At 58.1% G+C, this 17,610-nt stretch overlaps 1 protein-coding gene across 1 annotated transcript; it reads left to right on the plus strand.

The window, feature by feature from the left end:
* Positions 4,678-9,543, plus strand: NXPH3 (neurexophilin 3). The gene is made up of 2 exons (XM_003483007.4): positions 4,678-5,111; positions 7,756-9,543. Exons 1-2 carry the CDS (start codon positions 5,058-5,060, stop codon positions 8,458-8,460), a joined length of 759 nt encoding a protein of 252 aa, XP_003483055.1. The 5' UTR covers positions 4,678-5,057; the 3' UTR covers positions 8,461-9,543.

A 17,610-nucleotide genomic window follows, 5' to 3' on the forward strand; every position in this document is an offset into this window, starting at 1 on the left:
CCCCTCTTTAGCTCCTCCCCCACCCCAGCTTGGTGGTCTCCTTTCTTTATACCACCTGCCAGCATCTCAGAGCTTGTTTTTGGATGCTTAGCTATTTCATGTGTCTGTCCCAGAGCCCAACTGGTCTGCTTGACTAAGGACAGCCGTCTCTCATTCACAGCTGTACCCCCACACCCAGCCCAGGACCCAACATAAAAGTAGACACCCGATAACTATTTGTGGAACAAATGAGTCTTTCATCTCATCCTCATCAAAACCCCATTCCCAGGCTTGCTTTCATCTCTGGCCTTTGCATGAGCTGCTTTCTCTGCCTGGAAGCTTCTTTCTTTCCCCTCCCCACCTGAGCTGATCCACATTTCACAAGACTGATTTCTCTGGGATTCGTCCTTCGCCACCTCATTAGACTTAGGGGTCCCCCCTGGGTTCCCCTGGTCCCCTCGACATAGGGTTCTCTCCTGACACTCACACCTTGCAAACGTCCAGGGGAAACGTGAGAGATTATTAGCGGTAATGTTCTACCCCCACCTCTCCCCTGGATCCCTCTGCTCCAGCTGGTTCAAAAGCATCCATTCTCTGGCTTTCAAACCATCAGGAACCCAATTTCCTATTCATTCAATAAGCACCGATCAGGCACCCCTGTGTTGTTTTCTTTCCTGGGGCACTGGGGAGGCAGGGAGGAGGGAGGGTATAAACAGGCTTCTTCCCAGGGTGAGATCAAGTGAAGCAGGTAAAAGCATCAGAAATGCTAAGCAGATGCCCAGCCAATCCACATCCAGGGTGCAGGTGGGCAGGTGCAGGTGGGTGCAAGGAGGCTGAGGGCCCAGGGGCGGGACTAGTGCATTGAGATCTGCCCTCCTTCATGGAGCATCTGCCGTGGGGGGTGAGGGGGTTGCTGGGGAGACCCCAGAGGTGAGCCTGCCTGCCTGACACACTGGGGGTTCCTTACCTCCAGCACAGCAGTGTCCAGAGTTCACTGAGTCTGCGGGCTGTCTTTCCTCTTTGGGAGCAGCTGGGAGGCCCCAGGTTGGGTACAGTTGCCGGAGGAGCCAAACGCAGTGGTCTTTTTTGTCTCTCTCTTGCCAGGCTGCTCTGCTCCTCTGAGCTGCTGCTAATTCCATCTTTCCTGATATTCCCCACACGCCATTCTATCAAAGTGAAGTCCAGGGGCTGCCTCAATGGGCATTTCCTGGGATATGGGCAAAAAATGCATGGAAGGTCCTGGGCTCCCCGCTGCCACCCTTGGGTGGGCCCCTAGCATCTGCGTTCGTACCATAACCTTCGCTTGGTGCACCCCAGTGTGAGCGCCCCACTGCTCTTGTTGCTTCTGGGATCAGCCCACACGCCCTCCGTGCCCCTGGCTGCCGGTTCCTGCCTGGGAGCCTTTGGGGGCTGCTCTTCCTCTGCCCACCCCTTAAACGCCAGGGTGCCCAGGCTCCTCCATCCAAGCCCCTTGTTCCTCTCACGCATCCATCCCTTCAGTCCCCCAGGCTAGACTTTCTCCTGCCCTCGGCTGGCCAACAGCAAGCCCCAGACTTTTTTTTTTTTTTTTGTCTTTTTGCCATTTCTTAGGCTGCTCCCACAGCATATGGAGGTTCCCAGGCTAGGGGTCCAATCAGAGCTGTAGCTGCCAGCCTACACCAGAGCCACAGCAATGCGGGATCTGAGCCACGTCTGCAACCTACACCACAGGTCACGGCAACGCTGGATCCCTAACCCACTGAGCAAGGCCAGGGATCGAACCCGCAACCTCATGGTTCCTAGTCAGATTTGTTAACCACTGAGCCACGACGGGAACTCCACAAGCCCCAGATTTGACATGACCAAAGTTGACCCCTTCATCCCTTGCCCTGCCCCCATAGTGCCCACCTCAGCCAGCATCTTGCCTACTGTTCAAGCCAGAAACTTGGGTATCATACATGACTCCCTGTCTCCCTTCCTCCCTCATGTCAGCAATAACTCAACCCTGATCTGCCTCCTAAAGATGTTTTCAGTCTCCCCCTAACTGGTTCCCTCCCTCTAGTCTTTCCTCTTTCTGGTGAATTCTCCAAAAGCTTTATCAACAGCAAATCTGGCTCAGTGGTAACGAACTACCCAACTAGGATCCAGGAGGATGCGGATTCAATCCCTGGCCTCGCTCAGTGGGTTAAGGATCTGACGTTGCTGTGACCTGTGGTGTAGGTTGCACTCGGACCCCTCATTGCTGTGGCTGTGTTGTAGGCTGGCAGCTGTAGCTCCGATTCGATCCCTAGCCTGGGAACTTCCATAGGCCACAGAGGCAGCCCTAAAAAGACAAAAACCAAACACCGCCCCCCACTACAAATCTGACTGTAATCACCAGCCTCCTTAAAACTCTTCAAAGGATTTTTAAGGTCCTAACCCCTTGACCTGCACATAAGACCTTCCATCAGGTGGTCCCAGCTTCCTGCTCCAAGCATCCTCCTCTCTCCTTTGAGTTCCAGCAACAGCAAACTGCTTCCGGTTCTAGCCCCTGGACCTCTGACCATTTATTTCTTGTGACTTCAGCATCACCTCCTCCAGGAAGCCACCCCTGTCTGCCCCTGCTCCGATGATCCTTGGCATCTAGGGAGGGATCTGTTATTGCACTCACTACACTGAGTTATCATTGATTTTCGCGCCTTGGTTCTGCGCTAGCCAGTGAGATTCCCAAGGCCAGGAAGGGTGTCCCATTCATCTCTGTGTCCCAACCCCTGGCCTGGTGCCTGGCACCGAGGACAGGCTTGGCTCGTGGTTGATGGATGAATGCGGACGGGAAATTTGAAGGAAGTGAGAGGCAGGAAGGACTGAGAGGGCAGGGAGGGCAAGCCTGGCAGGAGGTGCAGCCAGAGCAAATGTGTGGGCAGTGGAAAAGCCAGAGCTTCCCTTTATTGTACGCCACGACTGCCCGCCAGCCATTGTGCCTGTGCTCGGTTTGCACATTCTGTCTCCTTTAATTCTTACAACTACAGATCAGGAAACTGGCATCAGAGAACCAAAGCAACCTGCCCAAGGTCACACAGCCAGGCCTGGAGTGGAATCCAGGACTGTCTGGCCCGAAAGCCTGTGCTCTTTTTGCTGGGTCACACCGCTCTCCTGGGGATAAGACCTTCTGGAGATGGACAGGGAGTGGGCCCAGCTACGCCTCTGCCTCGCTGAGAGCCGGAACCAGCTGCCCACGCTCAGGCCGACAGCTTCCTCCTCCCAGCCGGACCAGAGGCTCAGAGGCCAGACAAGGATTTATCTGTTCCTTCCTCCCCTGGCTTTGGGGTGGGGGGTGGGGGTCTTTGACTAGACAAGCACATTCCCACCCCCACCCCCGGGGAAGGGCTGCTGCATCCTGTACCACCCAGGGTGCCTGAGGAATGCAGGGGGCTCTGAGACGCTGCCTGGGTTCTGCAGAATCTGTCTCCCTCATCGCACTTGGCCCAGGCTGATATTAAGATTCATCTGCATTCCCCGCGCACCCGCCTGGCAGATGGTGGGGGAGGAGGCTGGGTGCGTGCTGGGGGCTGCAGCCAGAGACCAAACTGGGCCTCGAGGGCCAGGGCAGAGTGCCCACCCTCCCTGCCCCACGGGGCCCAGCCCAGGCTGGAACCACTCCAAATGCTGGGGTGCCTCCTCACCCTCACAGCTTCTAAGGGATGGTAGGATCTGACCTTTGGTTTTTCTAAGGACTAAAAGGGCCCTGCAAACCCAGGCAGAAAACAGAGCTGTAAGGTGATGGCGGATGAGCCCCTCCTTGGAAAATCTCAAATGAGGATCTTTTTTTCTTCCTTCTTGCCCTGGAGGCTTGCAGAGACCAGAGACAGACAGAGACTCAGCTGGGCAGAGAAGCCCCACATCCCAACCTGTGATGCCCTGGATTCCAGGGAGGGCAGTAGCAAAGAATGGAGGTACAGCCATTGGTACAGCCTTCTGGGGCCGGGGGGGAGGTTTATCCCCTGACCCCAGATTCAGAATCCAGCCTGACCCGGCGCAGCCCTTTCAGCCCAGAGCTCCAGCCAAAAGTTTCCTGTCACAGCGATTGGACTGAGAGGTGCAGGGGGCAGGCACGGAGGGTTATCTCAGCCCCTCTGAGTAAAGTAGAAGAGGAAAGGGACTGACATGATACCAAAAGGACTACAGGCTAGACACCTAGAAGAACTTCCCTTGGCACAAAAGCAGAAAATTGGACTTTGGGCTGTGGGGATAGGAGAATGTTCTTTTCTGGCTCTTGTAACGGTTGGGAAAAAATGATCTTTCCAAATTCCAGGTCTCTCGGGGTTCGGGGCCTGGCAGCAGATCCCCAAATGCCCGCTCCCGGGGACAGGCGCCTTGCCAGAGGGGTGGAAAAAGTAGGGTGCCTTTCCCCGGGCCACCACCCTCTCCCTTCCTCGCCAAGCGTTACTCCGCCCCCGCGTCTGTCCCCGGCCTCCCAGGTCCCGGGGCTGCGGGCCGGCAGGGGAGGAGTTAACTCCGGAGGTACCGGCTGGGCTCACAGTACCTGCCGCCGCCGCCGCCGCCGCCGCCGCCGCCGCCGCCGCCGCCGCGGGTGGGAGGGACGAGGAAGCGGAGCCGCCTGGGCGCCGGGAGCGCTCCAGTCTGGCGGGGCGCAGCGAGGCGAGCGGCGGCGGGGCTCGGCTCGGCCCGGGGCTTCCGCCAGGGGGCGCGCCGCGACGGGGCGGGAGGGGCCGTCTGGTCTGGGGAATTAGCGCAGGGACGAGCGCGCGCGCGGGTCCCCCACACATCTGGGCGAGAGCCGCGCCACTGGAACCGAGGGGGCATATCGGGAGCGACGGAGCCACCGCGCAGCTGGGGCCCTTCGAGGCGCTCGGGGCGCACATCTGGGGCCTCGCGAGGGGGCCACGCCGCGCGCAGCTGGACCAGGGGAGGGGGGGCTGCGGCTGCACAGCTGGACCGAAGGGGGCGGGGTCGGTCCTGGGCGGCTGGCAGCGCGGAGGGCCGCGAGTGGCCGGGCACTGGAGCATGGGACGGCGCACCTGAAAGAGCAGGGGTGAAGAAGGGCCTGGGACCCTAAAGGAAAAAGAGGAGAGAAAGGGGCACGGGAGCAAAGGACGAAGATGCAACTGACTCGCTGCTGCTTCGTGTTCCTAGTGCAGGGCAGCCTCTATCTGGTGAGTGGTCCGCGGGGAGCGGCGCGGAGGGGCGGGGGCCCGGAGAATTGGGGGAGAGCGCGGGAAGCTCCGGAGCCCGGAAACTTTCTCCCTTCCCCCCCACATCCCGGGGATGGAAGCGTAGCCTGGAGGCTGGGGGAGAGGGCGGGTCCGAGGCCGGAGACTGTACAGAAAGGGTTAATAGGGGCGGGGAGAGGGTGCTGGGCTGGCCCACCCACTCGGCCGCTGGTGGCAGGAGGTGCGACGGGCACGAGGGAAAATGCCCGCAGCCGTCGCCAAGGGTTACTCGACCCCTTTCGGCGCCCGGGGCCCCGCGGAAGGGGAGTGGGAGGTGGTTGTGGAGCCGATGACCTGCCAGGGCAGGGGGCGTGGGCTCGTCTCTGACCTCGGGGGACCCGGAGGACCCCGGGCTCTGGGTTCCCCAGCGCACGAGCCTGTCCAGGAGGGGGGCCGCCCCTGCGTCCCTCGCTCCCGCCTTCCCTCCCGCTCCCTCCCTCCCTCCCTCCCCGCCTGTTGTTTTCCTCTCCGCTCCCGGCTGCGCGCAGCCCGAGCCCCACAGGACCTGGGCAGGCGGCTCCCGCCCCGGGCGCTCGCGGTAGCTGAGCGGAGCGCCCGGAGCCGGCTCCCCGTGCGCTCGCTCGCGCCTTCCCTGCGGCCCAGGACGGGGGGAATCCACCCCCGCCCCCCCAGCCCAGGGCTCAACTCCCCTCCGACCCAGCGCCCGCCAATCGGCTACCTAGCAATCCTGTCGTGGAGAAGCCTCGGCCCCACATCTGGGTCTGCCCTTCTCAAAACAATAATCCCCTTTGCCACTGGGTGGGCGAATCCTTCTCCCCATCCTCCAGCCTTCAGCTGTGACCCTAGGAGGCCAAGTACACAGAGGTCTGCCGCCGGGAGCCCAACTCCCAGAGTCTCTCCTCCTGCTGTCTCTCTGCCCTGGCTTTGGATCCTGGCAGGCAGGGCCACTGCACACAACCGAGGTCATGGCCAGAGCAGAACAGGGGACCAGAGGACCCCAACCCCCTTTGGAGCCCTCCAGACCCCAGCCCGTAGGCATCCTATGTCCTCACCCCAGGGTCACTAGCAATTCCAGATGCTGCTCAGCTGTGTGCTGGGGCCCCTGGTCTTGGTATCGAGACACAGAGGGCCAATCCTTGCTTCAAAAGCTGAGCACACCCACACCGGGTGACTGTCCTCAGGAACCCTGGTGCCCTCTGGAGCTGTGTCCTCTGTTTGAGCTCATCAGGCTGTCCTGCTGGCCTTCCCCACCGCTCCTCCAAGAAACATCCCCAGATGTTGCCTGTCCCTGGGGCTGATGCCGCAGAGGCCAGTGGAGGCTCTGCAGAGCTTTACACGAGATTCCAGGTGGGGATGGGGCTCGGATAAAACCCCCATAGGAGGACCCATCTGGTTTGTGAGACTGGGAGTGCGGAGGGATGGGAGGGCTGAGTCTGTGCGACGTAGCCGTGAATGATGGTATCTGTGAGCCTCATGTCGCCATCTGTGAAATGGGCACAATACGAACTCCTGCCTCCTAGCACAAAGAATGCTCTGGCCTGTTATCATCAGTGGTCCCCAGAGGAGCATTTGGCCATCCTCTTGGGTATGGAACGCACCCGCGTCTCCCTCTCGTCGTCCTGCCAAAACCTAAACCGCATTTGTATTTGAGGGAGAATTTCACTGAGTTCCTTTTTCTTTTCCATTATCTGTTGATTCTCTTTGCCTCTGAGGGTAAAACTTTCCCAGGGTAGGGATGGTATCTCATCCAGCAGACTGGGAAGTCCCCAAAGGCAGGGACTGTACCTCCCCTGCCAAACTCAGGGCTCTCCCAGCAGAGGGATGGAGCTCCCCTGTCTGACTTGGGGCTCTCTGAGGCCAGAGACTAAGCCTCTCCCCATCGGCCAGGGAATTTCACAAAGGCAGGGACTCTGTCTCTCCTGTCAGACAGGGGTGCTCTGTCAGCACAAGGATGTGCTTCTGCCATCAGATGAAGGCTCTGCCAAGATCAGAAGCAGGGCCACCCCCATCAGACTGGGGACCAGGAGTACAGACCATGTACCTCTGCTGCCGTGGTCCCCTGGAGAGTCTTCTCCACTGTCCTTCCAGATTTTGAACAGTGGCCAGAGGCAAGACAGTGGGGAGAGGAGGGAGGGGTGAGCAGAAGGCCAGAACATGAGATGGAGGAGTTCCCGTTGTGGCTCAGTGGTTAATGAATCTGACTAGGAACCATGAGGTTGCGGGTTCGATCCCTGGCCTTGCTCAGTGAGTGAAGGATCCAGTGTTGCCGTGAGCTGTGGTGTAGGTCACAGATGTGGCTCGGATCCTGCATTGCTGTGACTGTGGTATAGACCGGCGGCTACAGCTTCAATTGGACCCCTAGCCTGGGAACCTCCATACGCCGCAGGTGCGGCCCTAGAAAAGACCAAAACAAAAACCCACAAAAAGAACATGAGATGGATGAGACACAGGCCAGAGTGCACGCCCAACCCCAGCAGAAGTGGGCAAGGCAAAGGGGCCCCTCTGCCCCCAGTCAGAGCGGAAGGGTGGGCAGAGAGACGATGCTGGTGGTGGGGAGCGGTGGGCCAGCCTTCCTGGGTCTTCTGGGGACCCAGGGCACTCATTCTCCTCCCGACTGCGTCCACAGGTCATCTGCGGCCAGGATGACGGTCCCCCTGGCTCAGAGGACACTGAGCACGAAGACCGGGAGAGCCAGCCCCGGCCTCGGATGCCTCGCAAGCGAGGCCACATCTCACCAAAGTCCCGCCCCGTGGCCAACTCTCCTCTCCTAGGGCTGCTGGCTCCACCTGGGGAGGCATGGGGCGTCCTCGGGCAGCCCCCCAGTCGCCCGAACCACAGCGCCCCCCCGTCAGCCAAGGTGAAGAAAATCTTTGGCTGGGGCGACTTCTACTCCAACATCAAGACGGTGGCCCTGAACCTGCTGGTCACGGGGAAGATCGTGGACCACGGCAACGGGACCTTCAGCGTCCACTTCCGACACAATGCCACGGGCCAGGGCAACATCTCCATCAGCCTCGTGCCCCCCAGCAAAGCTGTCGAGTTCCACCAGGAGCAGCAGATCTTCATTGAAGCCAAGGCCTCCAAAATCTTCAACTGCCGGATGGAGTGGGAGAAGGTGGAACGGGGCCGCCGGATCTCCCTCTGCACCCATGACCCGGCCAAGACCTGCTCCCGAGACCACGCTCAGAGCTCGGCCACCTGGAGCTGCTCGCAGCCCTTCAAAGTCGTCTGCGTCTACATCGCCTTCTACAGCACGGACTACAGGCTGGTCCAGAAGGTGTGCCCGGATTACAACTACCACAGCGATACTCCCTACTACCCCTCCGGGTGACCCTGGACAGGCCACAGTGGCCGGGCCAGGGCTGGAAGGACAGGCCTGCCCACGCAGGAAGCCATCTGTCTGGATGCTGGGCAGGGAGGGGAAGGGGCCGCAGGCAGGGAGCACGGGGGCGGAGAGGAGGCGATGCCAAGCAGGGCCAGGGCCAAGTCTCAGGCGGCGGGGAACGGGGCGCAGGTGCGGGCCCCAAAGTGAGGTTGTGGAGTGACCAGGACACAGGAGCGCCGGCCGAGGAGTGGGTTCTCCGGGCAGCATCCTGGGGCTTCCTCGCTGACCTCCTGCTGGGTCCAGGAGGCCCCTCCTGAGGCACACAGACCCGCAGCGTCATCGAGAGGAGCCTAAAACCTTGGCTCCCTCCCTGCCATCCTGAGAAAGAATACAGGCAACGAGGAGAGAGCTGTTTCATCACTGGGGATACCAAGGGGCCCCTGCAGGATGGCTGAGCTGGGGCGTCCGGGGCGCCAGCCCTGGGAATCCTCTGGCTGCATCCAGAGGGCAGCCCTGAGCCCTCATCCTGGACTGTGGACGGAGCTCGGCTTAAGGCTGAAGTGGTGACCCTGGGAGTCTTTGCTGTCTTGACAAATGGACCATCTGCCCCCAGCCAGGCCACCCCTTTCCAAAATTCCTTCTCCTACCATTGCTCCCCGCTCCCACCCTCGTGCTGACACCCCGCCCCTTCCCCCACCCGTAAGCTGAGCCCGAGGGCAATCGTTGTTCTCCCAGCACCCAGGCCACAGGTGGAAGCCCACCCTCAGCCACGTGCCCCTCCTCCACCCCCACCCCTTGCCCGCTCCCCAGGGGAGCGTCCTGGTCCAGCGAAGGCGCCTTCCATAGCCAGCCTTGCCCATGAGCCTGGGGTTTCACCGGCCAGGATAGAGATGCTGCCTCCCTCGTGGCCAGAAGGACCAGGAGCAGCTCGGCCCAGGGAGGCCGGGCTGTGGAGGGCGTGCTGGACCTGCCCCGTCGTGTCTGTCTGTAGGGGGGAGGGGGAGGTTTTGTGAAATCACCTGACCGTCGATGTCTGTGTGCAGAATTTTGTTCTTGGAGCAGAGAATAAAGCTTTCCCAGGGCACTGGACTCTGAGTTGTCCGAGGCTGGGGGGTGGGGATGCGGGTGCCCCGCAGTCCAGCCAGCGTTTCTCAAATGGCAGCTGGATGTTTCCTGGAGGCTGGAGCTGCCGGTTTCCAACAGCTGCCAAAGCTGATGCTGCAGGACCTTCCTTTCTGCCCTGTTTCCAGGTTGAGGGGCGAGGGGCATCTACGAAGTCTCTGGGGAGGAAGCGCTCAGAGGCGGGATTGGCCACAGAGCAGGGCTCCCTGCTGCCTTCCTGGATCACCATCTGGGTGGGCCCACTGGGGTCCTGCCGCTCTGGCAGGATTTTGCTCTGTGACCTTGGCCAAGTCCATTGTCCTCCCTGGTTCTCTTTTCCTTTCTTCTCTATAAAATCAAGAGCTTGCCTGGCCCCAGAGTGGATTCAATGCAGAGGTTCTCAAAGATGAGCAGGCCTCTGAATCGCCAAGAGGGTGGTTAAAACACCGATTTCTGGGGCTCACCGCAGAATATAGATCTGGGGCGGGGCCAAAGAATTTGCCTTTAACAGGTGCCTGGGTAGATGCCAATGGTCCCAGCCCAGGACGTCACATGTCCTCTGAATTCCTTTCTGGCGCTGACTTTCTAGGACGAGGGAACACCCCTGATGCTCTCTCCCAGTGTGATTTTCAGCCACTTCTCCCAAGGAGGTCTCCTGGGAGGGTCCCTTCAGAGACTCGGGGTAACTGGGTTTCCAGTTTGATGACACACTGGGGTGGGGGTGGGGGGACAGGCCAGGGGGCAGTGGGGACAGAAGGGGCTTGGACACAGCCATCCTGCTGCTACAGCCCATAGCGGGGGACTTAGAAGGGACGGGAAGAGCTGGGCCCTTTGGGGCTCTCTGAGGGGAAGGCTGGGCACCCCCTCCCCACCACGATCATAGTGCCCTCTCCGGAGACCATTCAAGGTCTGCTTTCTTGGGAGGGTGGTGGTCCCTTTTGGGCAGGTAGCTGGAGCACGGAGTGATGGAGCTTGAGGGTAGGATGCTCCCACCACCCCCAGCCTGTCCCCCCTGCCCACCAACACTCAGCACGGACTAGCACCTTCACTCTGCAGAGCAGAGCTGGACGGAGCCTCAGAAGCCACCTTGCTGGAGTCCCATGTTGTATAAGTGACCAGAAATGGTGAGTGACTTGAGCCCACCCTCTTATCCCAGGCTCGTCTCCGCCCTGCCCCTGCCCTATGGGGCCACCTCTTCTGAGCAGAGATTTGACACTCTTCCATGCCACCCTCTCCCTTTCCATTCTGGGGACAGGGGCATGAGCCCTGCCATGGGGAGCTGGGGCTTGCTGGGCTCTGGTGGACATGCATGGGACCCAGTGACCTGTGGGCACTGGAGGGAGAGGGAGACGGAGGGAGGGAGCACTGGGTGGCCGCCTGGGCCCCCCCCTCCATCTGGCCAGGCTGAACCATCAGCAGGACCTGGGGACACTCTGACCCAGACCCTCCGGCTCCTCTCCTCCTGCAGAGAGCCAGATGCTGCCGACAGCTGGAGGGCTGGCCTGCCTGGCACACAGTTCTGCCTGCACAGGGGGTGGGTTCATTTTAATAACTTCATTTCACCCGCGCACACGCTCGGCCGCCTCATCCCTCCTTTTCCACCTTCCGCAGTAACCCAGCAGCTCTTCGCAGTCAGGGTCTCGCTAACAGATTTCCTCCCTCGTCATAATTCTTTTGGATGAGCCCTCGTGCCCTACTAGTCTGGCCATCACCAGACACTACCTGTTCCCCTGGTCCCCACAAAGGGAGGCAGTCCAGCTAAGCCTCTGGCTACCAAAGTGCCAACCTCTGCCCCCTTGGTGAGCGATGCCCATGGCATCCCCTGGGAGATGGACCCCCGTCCCTGCAGAGGGCTTGGACCTCCACTCTTTTTTTTTTTTTTTTTTTTTTGCCTTTTTGTCTTTTTAGGGCTGCACCTGCAGCATCCGGAAGTTCCCAGGCTAGGGGTCAAATCAGAGTTGTAGCTGCCAGCCTACACCACAGCTCATGGCAATGCCAGATCCTTAACCCACTGGGCGAGGCCGGGGATTGCACCTGTGTCCTCATGGATACTAGTTAGGTTCATTTCTGCTGAGCCATGATGGGAACTCCTGGACCTCCAACTCCTGCCATTCAAAACTCACAGGAGTAAGTTCCTGTAGTGTGGCTCAGCGGTTTAAGAACCCAACTAGTACCCTTGAGGATGCGGGTTCAATCCCCGTCCTTGCTCAGTGGGCTAAGGATCTGGCATTGCCTTGAACTGTGGGGTAGGTTGCAGACACAGCTCCGATCCTATATTGCTGTGGCTGTGGCGGAGGCCGGCAGCTCCAGCTCCAATTCGACTCCTAGCCTGGGAACTTCCATATGCCGTGGGTTCGGCCCTAAAAAGAAATTAATAATAATAATAACAATAAATAAAATGGAGTGGACTAAATAATTTCTAACATTCAAAAAAACAAAACAAACCTCACAGATCGGATTCCTCAGGAACAAACCTGTCTCTGCTCCCAGAGAGAAGCTTTAAGTTCCTATCCTCGCCCCCAACCTTTGGCCTCCCCCCAAAGTGGGGGAGTGGCTGGCCTGCTTGTCTCATGGCCCTACTCCCCCGCCCACTCCACCTGGCTGGGGACCGGGCCCAGGGCAGAGCTTGGTCTCTGTCTGAGTGGAGCCTCTGGAAGCAGCCTACCCGTGTTCTTTATGGATGTGACCACAGTATCTCCCTACCAGATTGGGGAGCCCCTGGGGCCGGGGTCTGTACCTCCCACATCAGAGGAAAGGATCTATGCCTCTCTGATCAGACTGGAGTCTCTCTGAGGGCCAGAGCTGCAGTAGGGAAAGCTTGTTCTTTTCCGAGCATCGGAACAGCTGAAGGTCACCTCTGTCCTTGGCCCTGCACACATCTGGACCCGCATCCCCATCTGGGCCTCAGCATTTCCATGTCCAAGGCGTGACTCTTCTCAGCAGTCCGTGCAGCTAATAAGGGAGGGGGGTGCATGTTAGGTCAACCGGCAGCAAGGCTGTGTCTTCCTCTTGATGAAGCTTAAGGCAAAAGCAAATGGGTCCCTGGGTCCCTCCTCCCTCCTCTTGCCTCCCTCCCTCCTTACTCTCTTTTCCAGGGATGAGCAAGCAGGAACTGAGTCACCCCCCCACACACACACCTTCCATCCTTGGCAGGAATGCTGGTGACCTTGCATGTGGCAGACTTCTGTGGCGAGGCCCATTGCTCAGAGATGCACGAGGTGGTGGGTGGGCAGGGAAGCTGGGGGAAGGGTGTGTATGCGGGTGGAGTGACCAGGTTCTGGATTATCGAGCAGGTATGTGCAGAAGGTTGTGGGGGACACAGTGAACCGGTTGCTCTGTGTTGCAAGGGATGTAATGGCATGGCTGGGACCGGAAGGGAGAAATGCTACTTCCGAAAGCTCTGAGTCCTCTGGTACTGCCGGGAGAACCAGGGGCTGGGGTGATGGGCGAGAAGAAGCACCACCAGCCTTGGCAGGGGGCAGCAGCACCTGCTGCTTATACAGAAGTCTTGGAATGGCACCTGCTACTGTCACCAAGGCACAAATGCCAGAGGGGACCTGGCACTCAGTACCTAGGAGCTGGGTTATGGGTCCACAGGAGATCTGTTTCTCATTGGCCCTCGAGCCTCAAAGGCTGACCTGATAACAATCAAAGCTAAGGGGCCTCGTTCAAAGCCTGCTAGTTCATCATCTCAGGGCCACCTGGCGAGATGGTTCCAAGAGACAAGCTAGCACCTCCTGCACTACGGAGGCCACCAGTGGACTGGCAACATGAGACTTTCAGGAAGCTCTATCTGGACCCCAGGGCTGGGTCTGTACTTAGCTGAGTGCCTTTGAGCCAAAGGCATCGTCAGTTCCCAGAGACTCCTTATGTGAAGAACGAGGCATCTACTACCTACCTTGGAGCTTTGTTGGGAAAATTAAATGAGTTGTTCATCTGTTACTTCCTCCTCTTTTGTTTCTGGAGATGGGTTTGTGTTAACGTCAGCCCTGCTCCTTGTGTGGAGAGGTGAAAAGACCCTAGGCTGGAGGCAGGAGACTTGGGTTCTCATGGCGCCTGCCGCAGGGACCACTAATATCCAGTTCCCCTTTCTCCAGAGTAATGGAATTCTCATTTTGAGCTGGGCAGTTGCACCTAGATGTGGCCATGTGACAAAGATCTAGCCAGTGATACGTAAACCAAAGAATTACTAGGCAACTTCCAGAAATCTTAAGACACTTGATATACACCCTTTGCCCCTCCTTCTTTGTTCCATCCTCTGTCCTGCTGCCTGGAATATGTGTGTGATTGCTGGAGCTCTAGCTGCCATCTTAGGCCATGAGGGATAAGCGCCATACCCGAGATGTGGCAGAGCAATGAGCTGGGAGAAGTCCTGGTCCCTGAAAATTTTGTAGAATAGAAATATCATACCAGATCTAGGTTCCTACCTTCAGACTTTCATGTGAGAGAAAAATAAAATTTCTATCTTATTTCTCAAAGTCTATCTTCTCGAGTTTCCATTTCTTGCAGTTGAGTCTAACTCCCTTTGATTTAGTGGATGCGGTTGAGCGCTTCTCTTCTGAGGACCTCAGCTTCCTCATCTGTAGAAATGAGAAAATGCTCCCCTCTCTTGCCTCACTTCAGAGAGGTTTTATTGAATCACAGGCAAGAAGGAATTTGGGGAAGCTGTGGTTCTCTGCCCTCTCTCTGGCATTGAGGTGCCCAGCCACCATTTGGGAGGTGGAACAAGTTGCTGCGGCAGTGCAGGGGGGCTCCTGAGAGGCTTGGAAGGATCCTCTGCCGCGGTCTGAAAGGCCACCGGTCCCCAAATTCAACCCCCACCTGCCTGAGTCCCCAGCCACATTCTGATGTTGGTGACACACAATCGTCGTTAAGGGCCTGGCTGATCCCAGCCAGATGGGATCCTAATTTAATTAAAACCCTTTAATTACCTGCAACAACACAGCTTTGGAAGTCCACTGCGGAAGGGGGCCTGTGACAAGAGGGGGATCATTGACAGGGCAGAGGAGGGGTTTCCCTTTCATCACTCCGGGAACCTGGGGTTGTAAGGTGTTTCTCCCACCGGGGTGGGCACAGACTGTAACAGAGCAGCCTCTGCAGCCCATGCTCCTGGCTTGGTTGACTGCCAAGCAGGGAGGGAGGCAAACCAGGCCCTTGGGAGCAGCGTACTGGGCTCTTGAACCTGAAGCTGTCAGTGTTGGTTTTGTGCTTCCACTGAGAGCAGCCCAGACGGCTGAAACTCAAGTCTGAGCTCCCCAAGTCCCTGGCCGTGCCCAGGATACTCTAGGTAAGAGCAGGCATGGTTCTGATTCCTCCTGAACTGGCCTGGCTGAAGAAACCAGGGGTACCTCTGCTTCCACCAAGGAAAAGCTGTGCCCCTGTAAACTCAAGGTGGCATCCATCTGGGGAGGGAGACGAAAGGGAGTGACTTAGAGCCCCCAGCTGCCCCCAGCATGGTCCTGGCCCTCAACTGACTTCTTCCTGTGAAGGCAGAAGGAAGTAGCTCAGGCCAGACCAGAGTCTGCCAAGCCTTGGCGGGGACGACTCTGAAAGCTAGACTCCGTGAGCTGGGCTATTTTTAAGCCTTGTGGACATCATATGCCGATACTCTTCTGTTCTCCCTTAGTGCTTATTCATTCAACAAATGTGGTTAATAAAGACTCTGAAAGTTCCAACTGGTCTGCGTGGGGCCAGATCATCAGGGGAAGAGGTTTCAGTTCACACTTGAGCTGTAGCCCCCCCAAACCCCCTGCTTTTTAAGGCCCCACCCACTGCATATGGAAGTTCGCAGGCTAGGGGTCAACTCAGAGCTGTAGATACCAGCCTACACCACAGCCACAGCCACAGCCATGAGGGATCTGAGCCAAGTCTGACCTACACTAGTGCTCATGGCAATGCTGGATCCTTAACCCACTGAGCAAGGCCAGGGACTGAACCTGCGTCCTCATGGATGTTAGGTTCGTTTTCGCTGTGCCACAGTGGGAACTCCCTGAGCCATAGCCTTAAAGGACATGTTCTTTTGCAGTCAGTGTGATGTCAGTGGCTAGAATTGAAACAAGAATCCCCCAAAGAAGGAAAAACTCAAGGGGGAAAAGGAGCCATGAGCCCCCACAATTCCATGCCCCAAATCTTCTCGTTTCAGAGCTGAAGAGGGAGCACTGTAGTTCTCTCTGTTGAACATGCTTTCTGGTACCCAGGCCTTTTGGCTCCCGATTTCCCGTCCCCTTTTTCACTTCCAGCATCCAGTCTCAACTCCCCACCTCATCTTGCTTCCTCTGCTATCACTTCTTTTGAAAAAATTTTTTAATTTTTATTTTTTATAGCGGCACCCGTGGCATATGGAAGTTCCTGGCCAGGGATCCAATCCCAGCCACAGCTGCAACCTACACTGCAGCTGCCATATCATTTTAGCCCACTGCCCTGGGCTGGGGATCGAACATGCACCTCTGGAGTGACCTGAGCCGCTGCAGCTGGATTCTTTTTTTTTTTTTTTTTTTTTTGGTCTTTTCTAGGGCCGCTCCTGCGGCATATGGAGGTTCCCAGGCTAGGGGTGGAATTGAAGCTGTAGCTGCCGCCCTATGCCAGAGCCACAGCAACGCAGGATCCGAGCCGCGTCTGTAACCTACACCACAGCTCACGGCAATGCTGGATCTTTAACCCACTGAGCAAGGGCAGGGACCGAACCCGCAACCTCATGGTTCCTAGTCGGATTTGTTAGCCACTGTGCCATGATGGGAACTCCATGCAGCTGGATTCTTAACCCACTGTGCCACAGCAAGAACTCCCATCCACAGCTCTTCTGAAAGAGCCTACTCCTACCTCTGACTCAGCTTGAGTCGGGAGTGCGATGTCACTGCCAGTTTGGGGACTGTCACAGCAGGAAATGTGGATGTCCCCCCAGACTAACTAGAGACTGGCCACAGGAGATGTCATTCTCCATCAGACTGGACACGCTTGAGGGCAGGGGCTGTATCCGGGTCCAGCTGCCCTGGGGGCTCCCCGGAGGCAGGAGGACCTTTCTTTGAGGGGTATCTGCTGCATGAGCCCGGGAGGCCTGCACACCAAACCCCCCCGGGTGCGGGGGGCAGGCAGGGTTATCCTGGATGGGCCCCATTGGGCGGTGCACTGAGGCAGGATCACAGCCTTCACTCTGCCAGTCTGGGAGAGGAAGTGACTACAGGGGGGCAAGCTGCCACTCTGTTCTCAGTCCAGCAGCCCAGGTTCTCCCGGCTGGAGAAGGTGGCCAGGAAGGGTGAGCACAGCAGGGGAGGAGGGCAGCAGGTAGGTCCTCCTTCCCTGGGAGAAGTCTGGGACCATCTTCGGAGACCCGGATTAGCTCCAGGGCACAGGGAGAGGCCCTGTCACAGGCAAAGCCAGCGTCTTAGCTCCTACCCCGGCACCTGCTCTTTCCTGGCATCAGGCTTCCTTGCCCCGCATCCCCTACATGACTTTCAGGGTGGCCTCATCTGGGAAAGGAAGGTCTGACCGGGCTCCCCCTCCTTGGGGTCAGAGCAGGGCCATTCCCCAGCTAGGATGCATTTGGAGAGAGTTAGGTTTGAGTCTTAGGTGCCATGTGATCTGGTTCTGGTCCCCTCTCTCCTCTGGGCCCAGATGGCCAATCTTCCCCCACCTGCTCCGGCAGCGGCATCTCCATGTCAGCGCAGGTTCACCCCTCCAGCTTGCAGGGGCAGCGGGAGAGGGTTGGTTTCTCTTTCTTTTCGGGGGAGGCCATGGAGAGCAGCAGTTGGGAGCATGGATTCTGGAGCCAGGTTGCCTGGATTCAAGTCCTTGCTCTGCCGCTTCCTGATTATAGACTTCTCGGCAAGTTATGGAACCTCTTTGGGTCTCAACTTCCCCATCTGTAAAATGGGGGTAAACTTTAGAGGGCTGTTGTGAGCTGAAACATGTCAGGCAGCTGAAACTGTGCTGGACCCAGCTGCTCTGAGTACAGCTCCAGGCTATAGCCCTCTCCTGGGCCAACCTTGGGTGAGAGGGAGGGAGAAGCGCAGCCATAGGTAAGCCCATTCCTTGCAGCAGGAAGAATGTGCAGGGAAA

This window comes from Sus scrofa, chromosome 12, assembly GCF_000003025.6.
Source record: "Sus scrofa isolate TJ Tabasco breed Duroc chromosome 12, Sscrofa11.1, whole genome shotgun sequence".
Lineage (NCBI taxonomy): Eukaryota > Metazoa > Chordata > Mammalia > Artiodactyla > Suidae > Sus > Sus scrofa.